We start from the raw sequence: 13,087 nt of genomic DNA, 5'->3' as shown, positions 1-13,087 counted from the left end.
CCGTGGCGGGCATCATGTTGTCTGCCTTATTCAGCGGGCGGGGCTGCAGTGCAGGCCAGCTGGTCCAGGGCCATGGTAGTGGGTACCCGGGGCAGGTGCCATGTGGGCGCCTAGGAGGAATAAAGAAAGAGGTGATGGAGACAACATACTTAGTAGACTCCTAGAAACAAGCAGCTTCACAGGTCCAACATCAAAGCGTAGTCATGTCTTGTGTGAAGGATGACGACTGTGAGGCTGGCGTTAGGGGTGTGGGCAGGACTCAGTCCAGGGGCGTGTTCAATGCTGGGGTTACTGGGTGTTTGTCTGAGGCTCTGGGTTGGTTGTTAATGCCTTGTGACGTCTTTGTGTGTGTGCATGCAGGAGAAATACTGTTACATTTGCCCTGACATCGTCAAGGAATTTGCCAAGTACGACCTGGACCCCAGGAAGTGGATCAAGCAGTACACGGGCATCAATGCCATCAACCAGAAGAAGTTCGTGGTGGATGTGGGCTACGAACGGTTCCTGGGCCCCGAGATTTTCTTCCACCCCGAGGTGAGGTGCTTGCCTGTGGCGTTGAAGCACTTCATATGTGGAGGAACACTGCCACCTCGTGTGTGTAAAGCTGATTCTCCGTCACTGACTGCGGCTGAGTGAGGACACTGGTGCGCACAGGCCCTGTGACGGTCACAGCCGCTGGGCCGTCTGTCTGCGTGACTGACCGTGCCCCTTGCTCTCCATAGGCTTGATTATCTGTAAATAGCGAACCATTGATTATGCCACGAGTGGTTCGGAAGAAGTTTGAAGAGCGGTAGGAGACAATGGAATTGAAACGAATCACACACTAATATGAAAATGAGTTACTCTCAGGACCGCGTGCAAGTTGCCTCTATCAGAGTGGATGATGTAACCGTTTCCTTTCCATCTTTTGTGATTGCCCTTCCTAACCCAGTTTCTAACGAGGACACCTGCCTGCCGCGGCCCCCTGATGCTTAGTTAAGGCTTGTATCTGAGGGCTGTCTGTAAGAACCACAGCTATCGTCATTTTAGCTGGGAGTCACAAATTATTACTTTTGTGGAAGCAGTAATTAAGGGGCAGCATTTTAAAGTTTAAATAAAATGCACTTAAAAATATTTTGGGATCTTTGCCCATAGCTAGCCCCTCACGGACGCCGACATGTTGCTCCGGGGTTCGAGCACCGCTAATCCCGAGCAGGGGGATCCCAATGTCCTCCAGGGAACGAGAAAAAGCATTAAGATCCTGCATAGATAACTTTAATTTCTATGACAACTTTTCAAATAACAATTCCTAAGTCTTAAAAAAAAAAAAATATTTTGGTATATTTTCCTGCCTGATTCAGTTTGTATTTAATAGGAAGATTGCAAACTGCTACTTGTTTTTTTAGATGTGCGTAACACTATTTTGTACTGGGAAATGGCACAAAACGTGTCCAGTATTATAATCTAATAATATCATACTCCTCCACTCATGCCCTTGATATCAGTGATTGAAATAGACATAAAGCTGCCCAGGCCCAGGGAACAGCTGGTGAGCAGCTGGATGTGACCTCCTCCCAGCAATAGTGTACATTAAGGCTTTCCTTCGACTTTTAACACATGTTTCAAATGGAATGTCAATGCTGTTTCCTCAGATTAAATTCCCTAAGTTAAAGAAGCTAAAATTTTTTTTGGTTAATCCTCACCCAAGGATATTTTCCCATTGATTTTTTAGAGAGAGTGGAAAGGAGGGGGCGAGACAGAGAGAGAGAAACATTGACTGGTTGCCTCCTGCACGGACCCAGGGCCGGGGATCGAGCCTGCAACCGAGGTACGTGCCCTTGACCAGGATTGAACCTGGGAGCTTTCAGTCTGCAGGCCGACACACTATCCACTGAGCCAAACAGCCAGGGCATTGTTATATTTAAAAAAAAAATCCTCACCCAAGGATATGTTTTTCATTGACTCTAGAGAGAGAGGAAAGGAGAGGGAGGGAGGGAGAGAGGGAGAGGGAGAGGGAGAGGGAGAGGGAAAGGGAGAGGGAGAGGGAGAGGGAAACATCAATGTGAGAGAGAAACATTGATTGGTTGCTTCCTGTTCGTGTCCTGACTGGGGATCAAACCCATAACTTGGCTTGTGCCCTGACTGGGAATCACATGGGAGGACATACCAACCACTGAGCCACACTGGCCAGGGCAGTCGTTACATTTTAAAGCCACCATACAGTGGCCTTTCATTGGCCATGTTTTTTTTTTTATTTTCTGTATCTTGGATAATTTTTTCATAAGTTAGTATTCATAAGTGATGTACTCATTCGTATTCATAGTGTTTCATTATTTCATATACATCATGTACATGCTTTTTACAGTCTCTTACCACACATTTCACTGTATTTGTGATGCAGGGCTGGTCTGCTTTTGTTACTGTTTCATGTTTTTCCTTCACCAAACCCTACATTTCATCTCTTGAGGGGACGTATGTTGTCATCAGCCCGTGCACACAGTCACAGGGGATTCACTTGACGTGTTGTTCATTCCCATGTGAAGTGCTTAAAGGTATAGTGAATTCTGTCTTTGTTAAAGTTACTTTTTAAAAAGTGCTCTTGTTTTGTCCTGTTGAGAGAAGTGTGTAATGTTTCCTTTGTGTTTGTGTGAAATGTAGTTTGCCAACCCAGACTTCGTGGAGTCCATCTCGGATGTTGTTGACGAAGTGATACAGAACTGTCCCATCGATGTGCGCCGTCCGCTGTACCAGGTAGGAGCTGCTGGGGTTAGCTCCGAGCTCATTGCACAGCTAGAGGCCCGCCATCCTCAGGATAGGTCATTAACGTCGATACGCAGACTTTCCTGTTTCACCTCCTGTCTTACAGGATTTGTTAAAGGCCAGTGGAATGGCAAAATTTTTTTCTTGGAGTGGGGATGCCTTAGATGTTTGGAAGAATGACTCAGTAAACCAGAAGTATTAGTTTAACTGTTCTAGTATCTTTAATTCTCATCCGGCAAGCTATGCTATTTTAAATTGGACCCTTTTAACTCTATGTATTGATTGAGAGAAAAGTGATACTTCCCCTCTGATTTCCATGAATTCTGCTGGTTTTGTTTGATGCGTATTTAGGTTTAGTGCCAATGTGGTGTTGCCAGAAGAAGATAGAGCAAACAACTAGAAAACGCTCGTGCAATATTTTTTTCCAAAGTCTTTGGAGGGACTTTTGAACTTGAGAAAATGCTAATCCATGTAATTACAGGATAAAAGGAAATATTGCTGACTGCCAAATATTGAGAGCAGAAAGGGATGGTCCATTAGCCGCCGTTGGAGCATTTAAACCTCTGCGTGAGGGGGTCATGCCTCATCCCAGCCTCAGGACTGCGTCTCCCCTTACTCAGGTCTAGGCAGCTGCATTTTACAGAGGAGGGACTCAGGCTCAGTAAAGAGGGCCCAATACATTTTTTCATCTATAATGCCCAGGGCCATTTGGATATTTATAACATAATTCATGAGCCATACAAAATTATCCACTTAAAAAACAGCCTCTCATATTTGGTCAAACATTTAATTAACTCACCCCTAATGCCTTGGCAGGCCAGACCAATTGATTTTTCAGGCCTTATGCAGCCCGTGGGCCTGGCGTTCCCCACTCCTGATCTATAAGATGGAATACTATACAGCCTTTAAAAAGAAATAGGTACATCAGTGCAAATGCAAATGAAGAGTTGTGAGAATATACTGATAGCTAGAAAAGCAGGTTGTAGAATTTGCACATAGTATTTCACTTCATATAGAAATATAGTTTGCATATTTATAGAAGCAAAGGTTCTGAATGATATATGCTAAACTTTTTTATTATATCAATTCTTTGATTTTTTTTTTAGTCCTTTTCCTTTTCATCCATCCCTGCAGCCCCCCTCCCACCTGGCAACTGTCAAAGTAGTCTCTGTATCTATGAGTTTGTTTCTTCTCTGCTTGTTCGTTTATTTTGTTATTTTAGATTCCACATATAAGTGAAATCATATGGCCTTTGTCTTCCTCTGTCTGACTTATTTTACTTAGCGGAATACCCTCTAGGTCCATCCATGCCATCACATATGGTAAGATTTTGTTCTTTTTAATGCCTGAGTCTCACTCCATTATATATATGCACTACTTCTTTATTCTTTCATTTACTGATGGACATTTAAGTTTCTTCCAAACTTTGTTATTATTGTAAAGAATGCTGCAGTGAACATATGGACATATGTTTTTTGGATTTAGTGTTTTGGATTTCTTTGGATAAATACCCAGAAGTAGAATTACTGGGTCCTTCTTTGTCTCTTGTCATATAGGCTTTGTTTTAGTCTATTTTGTCGAGTCAGTGCTGGTTCTGATGCAGCGTTTCTGTGGGTTTCTACGTCACCATGATCACACGTGGCATTGAGCCCTCAGAACGGGGCTCATGTGACTGCAGGACTGCTTGTAAAATTTTGTTTACTTTAAATTTATTTTTAAAATTTTATTTAAAATTTTTTAATTTTTTTTAATTTTTGTATTTAAAAATCTTTTAAATTGATTTTTATATATAGAGAGAGAGATACAGAGAAGCATCAATTTGTTGTTTTGCTTATGTATCCATTCATTGGTGAATTCTTTTTTTTTTTTGTTAACCCTCATCTGAGGATATTTTTTCCATTGATTTTTAGAGTAGAAGAGAGAAAGAGAGAGAGCGAGAGAGAGAGAGAAACATGGATGTGAGAGAGGCACATTGATTGGTTGCCTCCTGCACACGTTGTGACTAGGCCTAGGATTGAACCTGTAACCCAGGTACTTGCGCTTCACTGGGAATCAAACCTGAGACCCCTCAGCATGCAGGCTGACCCTCTAATCACTGAGCCACATCGGCCAGGGCACTGGCTGATTTTTGTATGTGCCCTGACTGAGGATTGAACTTGCAAACTTGGTGCCTGGAGGTGATGCTCCAACCAACTGAGCTACCTGGCCAGGGCTGTTTACATTTAAACCGAAGTGGCCATGTGTGGCTGCTGGCTACTGGGACAGCTCAGATCCACTGAGTCCTGGCGGCCGGTGGGGCTTCCTGGTCAAAGGGAGGCTCTGTCTCCGCCCCTGGGTGAAGGGGAGGAGAGCATGTGGGTCTGAAAGGAGTATGGCCTCCGCGGGCCTTCCATTCAGTGGGCATGGTGGGGTGGGGCCTGGCTGTTGCACAGGAGGGTGCTGGCAGCTGCGTGTACTCAGTGGGATTCAGAGAGAGCTGCGGTGGGTGCGCCGGGAGGGCCTTGCGTGCAGTTGGGTTTTACCAAGCTGAGGGCATCGGGGGTTTTTTGCAGGGAGGTGACATCCCCCTTAGGGCTAGGAAAGCGTGTGAGCTGCACCACGGAAGTGGGTGGGAGCCAGAGGGGCAGGAGCAAGTTCTGTGGGCGGCCCAGGCCAGTGCCCACGAGGGAGGTGGCGGCGGACTCGGGCAGTGTTTGTGATGTGCTGATAGGGGAAAGTGCAGGGTTCTTACACGCACATCTAGGAGGGGTGTCACTAACGAGGACATCAGAGAAAGGAGCCCATTGAGGAGTCCTGGGCGCGAGGTCTGGCCATGACGAGGTTTAGGAGGAAGGTCTGCATCCTCGTGCTGCAGGAAGGAGGGCTGCCGGCGGCTGTCACAGGGACAGGACGGAAGACGGTGGTGCCGACCGGAAAGTCAGGTTTTAGGGACGGGCAGAGAAGAGACGTCAGTGGGCTCTCCAGAGACACAAGCGGCAGAGGTCGTCGCACTGTCTCCGTCTCCTCCTCCCTCCTCTGCTCCGTGTCTGTGTCAGGGTTAGTACGTCTCTGGCCCGCTGTCAGCCTGCTCGGGCCTGAATCGCAGGGCAGGCGGCTGCCGGGACTGGGGCAGGCGCGGACCGCAGTCTGAGGCCCATCCCTTCTGCCCCGGGAACTCTGCTCTCGGATGAGGCCCACGGACGCTGGGGAGGGACACTCATGTTAACCACATCCACAGAGACCCCGGCAGAGCCTGGGGCCGTGTTAGTTAAATTGGGGGCCATAGCCAGGCCAACCTGATGTGTAAAATGAACCATCACAGAAGCCAAGAAGTAGCGAAGAAAGAGAAAGAAAACTCCAGAAGCCAATGGAAGGTTGTTGGCAGCCATGTCTGGCGATGCGAAAAGTCATGCAGGGGAGGTCGAGACCTGGCTGTGGCCGTCGGGTGAGGAGGTGAGCAGCCTGTGAGGGGAGGTGGGCAGAGCCAGGTCCCTGCAGTCGGGGAGAGGAGCCGTGCGGACAGTCTCACCCCGGCAATCAGGCCGCTTGGAGGCAGCCGAGACTCACCCGTCTCTAGGACTTGGCACCACGTCCTAGAAACGGCTGCTCTGGCTTCGCTGAGTCCCAGTCTTCAGGTTCAGTTCCAGAGCAGGAAAGCCTTGTCCCTAAAGAGAGACAGCCTTTCACAGCACGGTACGGGGCAGCTGCTTCTTCCCGGGCAGCGTTTGGTCTGCTGGTCAGGGGGAGCCCGCTCCGTGGGCAGGGGACGTGGTTTCTGCAGTGAGCGCAGGGATTTGTTAGTGGCACCAGGAGGTCGGTGGGGGGCCCTGTGTGTCTGTCAGGTGGGATTCAGGGGGAGCCTCCAGCACAGGCACCAGCCACACAGCATGGGGTTCAGGGGGAGCCTCCAGCACAGGCACCAGCCGCACAGCATGGGGTTCAGGGGGAGCCTCCAGCACAGGCACCAGCCGCACAGCATTGGGTTCAGGGGGAGCCTCCAGCACAGGCACCAGCCGCACAGCATGGCTGCTCTGGTTGTGAGAATCTTGGAGTCATGCGGGCCCTTTTTTCTGACTAAAATGGATCACAGATTTAAATGTCAGGCCTAAAACTAAAGAACTCTAGAAGAAAAAAATATATATATATTTTATGACTGATCTAGGCAAAAGTTTCATAAGAAATAAAAACTATGAGCCACAAAAGATAAAAATTGATTTAATTTATAACAGTTGAAATAGGTAAAAACCTGTAAAAATAGGTACAATAAGGTAAAACCCATTATCCGAAGAAAAATGTCCCCCTAAGCTACCTATGACCTATAGCACTTTAGTAAATTACACCTTTGCCAGCAAAATTAAAACCTTTATCGTTTCCTTCCCACCTGACCAATGCCCCCACAATTGCAGGCCCCCTTCCGAACGACAGCAGCCAGTTTTGAGATTCTCAGTGATGGCTTTGGTTTTCAGGGTTTCGGTGAAAAGCAGCCGCATATCTGGGACAGTCATTTAGGGAGGAAGACGCTCAGTCACAGGGAGACGCTCGGGGGCAGAGCCGGCTTCCTGCCGTGACACATGGCCGGCAGGAGGCCCAGGCCTCTGGTCAGTGCTGTGCAGCAGGGACCTGGTCATTTTAGCCTGAAAAGAAGTTTCGGAGGCGTTGTCTGCTGTGCAATATAAGAAATGAAAATAAAAGCTAGTATTTCAGCAAAGCACCCTTAGAAATGGCTGATGTCAGGCCGGTGCCGTCCTGCCCCCTGGGCTCGGGATCCGGTCTTGGATGTAAGCCGAGGTCTCTCCCCCAGAAGACAGTAGGCCCGTCTGACCGGCGGTTAGGGCGGGGGCAGGTGTCAGTTGAGGCTTGTCCTAAGGGACGGTGACCAGAATCGTGAGGATGCTTTTCAATTGCGATTCTTAGTGGGAAACGCATGGCACTTTGTGTGAGTTCCCAGTTGAGGCCTGTCTGAGAAGGGGCGGGGGAGGACACCCCTGTATTAACGATTGCCACCCTGGCGGTCAGGGGCTCGGCCCTGCGGTCTCGCCTGCGGCCACACGGCCAGTGAACGTGGGTAACCAGGTGGCCCTGGGCTGGCGGGGCGGCCTCCTGCTGTTGCTCAGCGCTGTCTCTGGGAGGAGCAGAGTGCCGCAGCGCTTGTCCGTGACCTCCCTCCTGGGTGGGTGTTGCGGGTACGACCTCCATGTGCGGTTTGTCACACAAAGGCGCTGCGGCAGTCCCTGTGGGGAGGGGTGTCCGTAGACGGCTGCCCCTCGAGAAATGGACGAGGCAGCAGCCCGTGCCTGCGGTGTCCAGAGAGCAAGCGAGGTTTGGACGCTGGTGCCCACGGGAGGGCTGGCCATCACCATCCTGGTGGCGACACCATCCCTGGGCACTGTGTCGCGTGTGTTTGTCCTTAATGTTTTCTGAGGAGGGGTCGCCCCCCCGGAGGGTCCTGGGGAGGGTGCTTGTGGAGGGTCCTGGGGGGGGCCCTGGGGAGGGACCCTGGGGAGGGCCCCGGGGAGGGTCCCGGGGAGGGTCCGGGGAGAGTCCTGTTGTGACTACTTAGCAGAGTCTCAGGGTGACAGAGGGGACACGGGCACAAGGGTGTCTCACCCGAAAACACCGTTCTCCATAGCGCCCTCCTGATCGGACGAGTGTTTAAGACGTGTTTCCCGGTGATTATTAAGGCAGATAAACTGGGCCCAGTGCGACTTGCCGTAGGTTTTCATGACAACCAGCAGTCGGGTGGTGTGCACGGTTGCTTTGCCCTCCTGGTCCTTGTCTAGCTTCCCCGTGTGCACGGCGGGTGGGTGGGTGCGGGGCAGAGCTGCCTCTGGCTTCCCTGGGTCAGGACGGAGGAAGGGACGGGACGGGGGACGGGAGGGGGGACGGGAGGGGTGGCAGGAGGGAGATGCAGCGGCGCTTCGGCGCTTCGTATGCAGTGACCTGGGTCGCTGCTTGTCTTCTCAGTCGGCTGAAATGTGTTGTTCACACCGTCGTCGGGCCCCTGGCAGTTTTTTTTTTTTTTTAACAATAATATATTAGTTTATTATGGAAACTTTTAAACATAAAAATAGGGCACTGATAGACCCCCAGTACCTGTCACCCACACATTCCTTCTTCATGGATTATTGTTAAGCTCATCCCAGACATTGTATTCCATCCATAAAGTATTTCAGAAAGTGTCTCTAGTCTAGCAGGTAAGGACACGTTAAGAAAAACAGAACCGTAATACCATGATCGCACCTAAGAGCATTGATGCTAATCCCACAGGATTATCAGATGCCCAGTCAGTCCACATTTCCCTGCCCTGTCATTGCCAGTTGTTGGTCCCTCTGGCGGTTTCTGTGGGCGGCCACTCACCCCGGGAAACCTCTGCTTTGCCTCTAGAACGTCGTTCTTTCAGGAGGCTCGACAATGTTCAGAGACTTTGGACGGCGGCTGCAGAGAGACTTGAAAAGGGTGGTGGATGCCAGACTGCGACTCAGCCAAGAGCTCAGCGGCGGCAGAATAAAGGTGGGGACCGGGACGGGCGGGCCTGGGAGGAAGGGCGATTCTGCCCCAGCTGACTCGGCTCTCCCCCCACACGGAGCCGAGGACTCAGCTGTCTGGGGAGCAGGAAGCGAAAGGTGTCCGAGTCCCCCCTGAGCCACACTGTGAAGTTACGGGTAGAGGTTGTCCGAGTCCCCCCTGAGCCACACTGTGAAGTTACGGGTAGAGGTTGTTGCTGAACTCACTCCAAGTGTGAGCAGACTGACCGGCCGCGGAGGCCAGCAGCTCTGCCCCCGCAGCCCCCGGCAGCCCGTGTCCGACGGGCTCTCTTCACCGAGGGCCTCGGCGCCCTGACGTGGGCCCTGAGCAGGGAGTTAGCGCCGCTGCACGCCCTTCGCCTCCACTGGACAGCCAGCAGTGGTCACAGGGGCTTGGGCGGAGGGTGAGTGGGAGATGTCACCTGCTGAGTCATTGTTGGCAAATGTCATTTCTCAGAGCATTTTGGGGACTCTTAGTGTTACTTGGAATTATTCCTACAAAACTAGAACAGCTAATTTGTTCAGTAAAAAAATGAACTGAGTTAGTTGCTTGGATTTTTTGCCTTTTAAAAAATCCTCACCTGAGGATATTTTTCTATTGCTTTTGGGGCGGGGGGTGGGGGAGGGGGCCGGGGAGGGGAGAGACACATCAGTGTGAGAGAGACATACTGATTGGTTGCCTCCCACACCATCCCGGCCAGGGCTGGGGACCTATCTAACCTGCAACACAGGTACTTGCGTGCCCTTGACCAGAAATTGAACCCGAAACCTTTCGGTTTGCGGGCCGACGCTCTAACCGTTGATCCATATCGGCCAGGGCCGATGGTTTGCTTTTATAAATGCCCTTAGTGTTCTGAGAGACTGCCTGCTGTGTTCTCCGCACCACCCTGGGCTGGGGGCTGGGCTGGGGGTGAGCAGAGTGTGGGGCGGAGGTTGGGGGGCAGTGACCTAGGACAGTGATGGGGAACCTTTTGAGCTCGGCGTGCCAGCATTTTGAAAAGCCCTAACTTAACTCTGGTGCCGTGTCACATGTAGAAATTTTTTGATATTTGCAACCATAATAAAACAAAGACATATTTTTGATATTTATTTTATATATTTAAATGCCATTTAACAAAGAAAAATCAACCAAAAAATGAGTTCGCGTGTCACCTCTGACACGCGTGTCATAGGTTCGCCATCACTGGCCTAGGAGGCGGAGGGGGCTTGAGGGGTGCAGCAGGAGTGGCTGAGAACCTCCTTTCTGAGGCAGCTGTGGCTGCTGCCTCACAGAGGGATTGACCATAGGGTCCGTGCCACGGGAGGGGGGCACATGCCCGTCTGTGGAGAGGCTGGTGCCCGGGTGACCGTGTCCCTTCCCTGCAGCCCAGGCCGGTGGAGGTGCAGGTGATCACGCACCACATGCAGCGCTTCGCCGTGTGGTTCGGCGGCTCCATGCTCGCCTCCACCGTAAGTCCCTGCCGGCCAGCACTGCTCCCTCCCGTGTCCTGAAGGTCAGCTGGTGTGCCTGCTCTAGACTGTCGCCCCCTAATGCTGTGGGACAGAAACGTGCGGTCCTTTCAGTTCTCAGTGATTGGGGGTGACGGGCCGTGTGGTCAGTGAACCCACATGCGTTCATCGTCCTTTCCGTGACTGTCCGAGTCATGAGTGCCTTTTCCTCGTCAGCACGGAACAGGTCATGAGTTGCTAAACCCAGGGCAGCACACAGCTGGTCCCAAACAGAGGCTGAGGGGTTTTTAACACAGGACCCGTGTGGCTGCTCAGGCCAGGAGAGGTGGAGGGCAGGCCTTCTGGGGGAGGGAGGGTGGTGAGGAGAGGTGGAGGGCAGGCCTGTGGGGGAGGGAGGGAGGGGGGAGGGGCAGACCTATGGGTGGGATGAAGGGAGGGTGGTGAGGAGAGGTGGAGGGCAGGCCTGTGGGTGGGGGGAGGGAGGGTGGTGAGGAGAGGTGGAGGGCAGGCCTGTGGGTGGGGGGGAGGGAGGGTGGAGGGCAGACCTGTGGGTGGGAGGGAGGGAGGGTGGTGAGGAGAGGTGGAGGGCAGGCCTGTGGGTGGGGGGGAGGGAGGGTGGAGGGCAGACCTGTGGGTGGGAGGGAGGGAGGGTGGTGAGGAGAGGTGGAGGGCAGGCCTGTGGGTGGGGGGGAGGGAGGGTGGAGGGCAGACCTGTGGGTGGGAGGGAGGGAGGGTGGTGAGGAGAGGTGGAGGGAGGGGCAGGCCCGTGGAGAGGGGAGGGGGGAGGGGCAGGCCTATGCGGGGAGGGGGGGGGAGGTGGTGGTGTTGGGGGGCGAGGTGGGGAGGGTGTGGGGCTGGGGGGGAGGGCGGCGAGGAGAGGGGCACTTGGGCTGTGTTGGCCTCGGACACTCACTCACTCTGGGCGGCACAGCCCGCGTTCCTGCAGGCCTGCCACACCAAGAGGGACTACGAGGAGCGCGGCCCCAGCATCTGCCGCCACAGCCCCGTGTTCGGAGTCCTGTCCTAGCGTCAGCCTGGCCCTTGGCCTGTGGGTCACCTCGCCAGCCCGCTGTCCTTCGGGCCCTGCAGAGCGGGGTCAGCGGTGATGCCGATGTTGGGGGACACGAGGCACCTGCGCCAGGCGGAGCCCCTGGGCCGCGGTGCCCCCCCTCCTCACGCCCTGCACTCCAGCCGGCCTCTGGGGACGCGGGAATGTTGGAAGGAGCTTAACTGCGACTACTCACCGTTCGGAAAACAGCCAGACTGTGGCGCAGAGCAGCCTCCTCCCCAGCCTATTTTTGTAAATAAATGTTATAAACTTGAAATACAGATCGGTGTTTTATTTCCTATCACTTTGCCCTTTATGTATTTGGTACAACTGGCTGATCCCCGGCCTGGGCGGGTGCTGGGTCCCGGGCCTGGGTGGCTGTTGGGGTCCCGGGCCTGGGCGGGTGTTGGGGTCCCGGGCCTGGGCGGGTGTTGGGGTCCCGGGCCTGGGCGGGTGTTGGGGTCCCGAGCCTGGGCGGGTGTTGGGGTCCCGGGCCTGGGCGGGTGTTGGGGTCCCGGGCCTGGGTGGGTGTTGGGGTCCCGGGCCTGGGCGGGTGCTGGGTCCCGGGCCTGGGTGGGTGTTGGGGTCCCGGGCCTGGGCGGGTGTTGGGGTCCCAGGCCTGGGCGGGTGTTGGGGTCCCGGGCCTGGGCGGGTGCTGGGGTCCTGGGCCTGGGCAGGTGCTGGTGCCCTGGAGTGTGGTCATCCATGTTCCCTGAGGCACATCCTGGCATCGGGCATTAACCTCACCAGATGGAAGGTAGCCACGTGTCTGCTAGGAGCTGACCTCACTCTAGTGGAGTGCCATGGAGCTTAGAGCGCTGTGAGAATTGCTCCAGATAACGTACCTGCTCACGTCCTCGCGGGGACCCTCGGGCTGTGCTGTGGAGGGGACCCCACACCGCTGCGCCCTGAAGGAAGCCGCGGTGAAGTACCCGCTGTGCTGGGCGCTCCTGGCTCTCCTTCACCCATGTTTTTCTTTTTTTTTTTTTTTAATATATATTTTATTGATTTTTACAGAGAGGAAGGGAGAGGGACAGAGAGTTAGAAACATCGAAGAGAGAGAAACAGATTTAGCTGCCTCCTGCACACTCCTCACTGGGGATGTGCCAGCAACCAAGGTACATGCCCTTGACCAGAATCGAACCTGGGACCCTTTAGTCTGCAGGCCGACGCTCTATCCACTGAGCCAAACCGGTTAGGGCGACCCATGTTTTTCTTAAACATCCGAGATTTGCTTCGTGTCTGTGGGGTCTGATGTTGATCCCAAGTTTGCGGAAGGAAATCTAAACGATGTGGATGCCGCCCCGGTGGCTGCCGGCCGTGGACGGGCACGGTCACCGGCAGAGGT

General features: G+C 53.3%; 1 protein-coding gene across 15 annotated transcripts in view; it reads left to right on the top strand.

Annotated features, from left to right (window-relative positions):
• The window catches only part of ACTR3B (actin related protein 3B), a 54,430-nt gene extending 42,454 nt beyond the window's left edge, over nt 1-11,976 (top strand). For 11 of the 15 annotated variants that reach the window (XM_059711379.1, XM_059711386.1, XM_059711389.1 and 8 more), the window contains 5 exons: nt 361-534; nt 2,638-2,730; nt 9,103-9,228; nt 10,608-10,691; nt 11,623-11,976. In XM_059711379.1, coding sequence (XP_059567362.1) covers nt 361-534; nt 2,638-2,730; nt 9,103-9,228; nt 10,608-10,691; nt 11,623-11,718 — 573 coding nt within the window. In that variant the 3' untranslated portion in view covers nt 11,719-11,976. Of the gene's footprint in view, nt 1-360; nt 535-2,380; nt 2,532-2,637; nt 2,731-9,102; nt 9,229-10,607; nt 10,692-11,622 lie in introns of those variants that run through there. The other 4 variants (XM_059711375.1, XM_059711377.1, XM_059711376.1 and 1 more) reach the window with 4 other exon arrangements.
• The last annotated feature ends 1,111 nt before the right edge of the window (nt 11,977-13,087 follow it).

This window comes from Myotis daubentonii, chromosome 10 (genome assembly GCF_963259705.1).
Source record: "Myotis daubentonii chromosome 10, mMyoDau2.1, whole genome shotgun sequence".
Lineage (NCBI taxonomy): Eukaryota > Metazoa > Chordata > Mammalia > Chiroptera > Vespertilionidae > Myotis > Myotis daubentonii.
The sequence above is the reverse complement of the archived record's forward strand: the minus strand, read 5'-3'. Positions and strand labels throughout refer to the sequence as shown.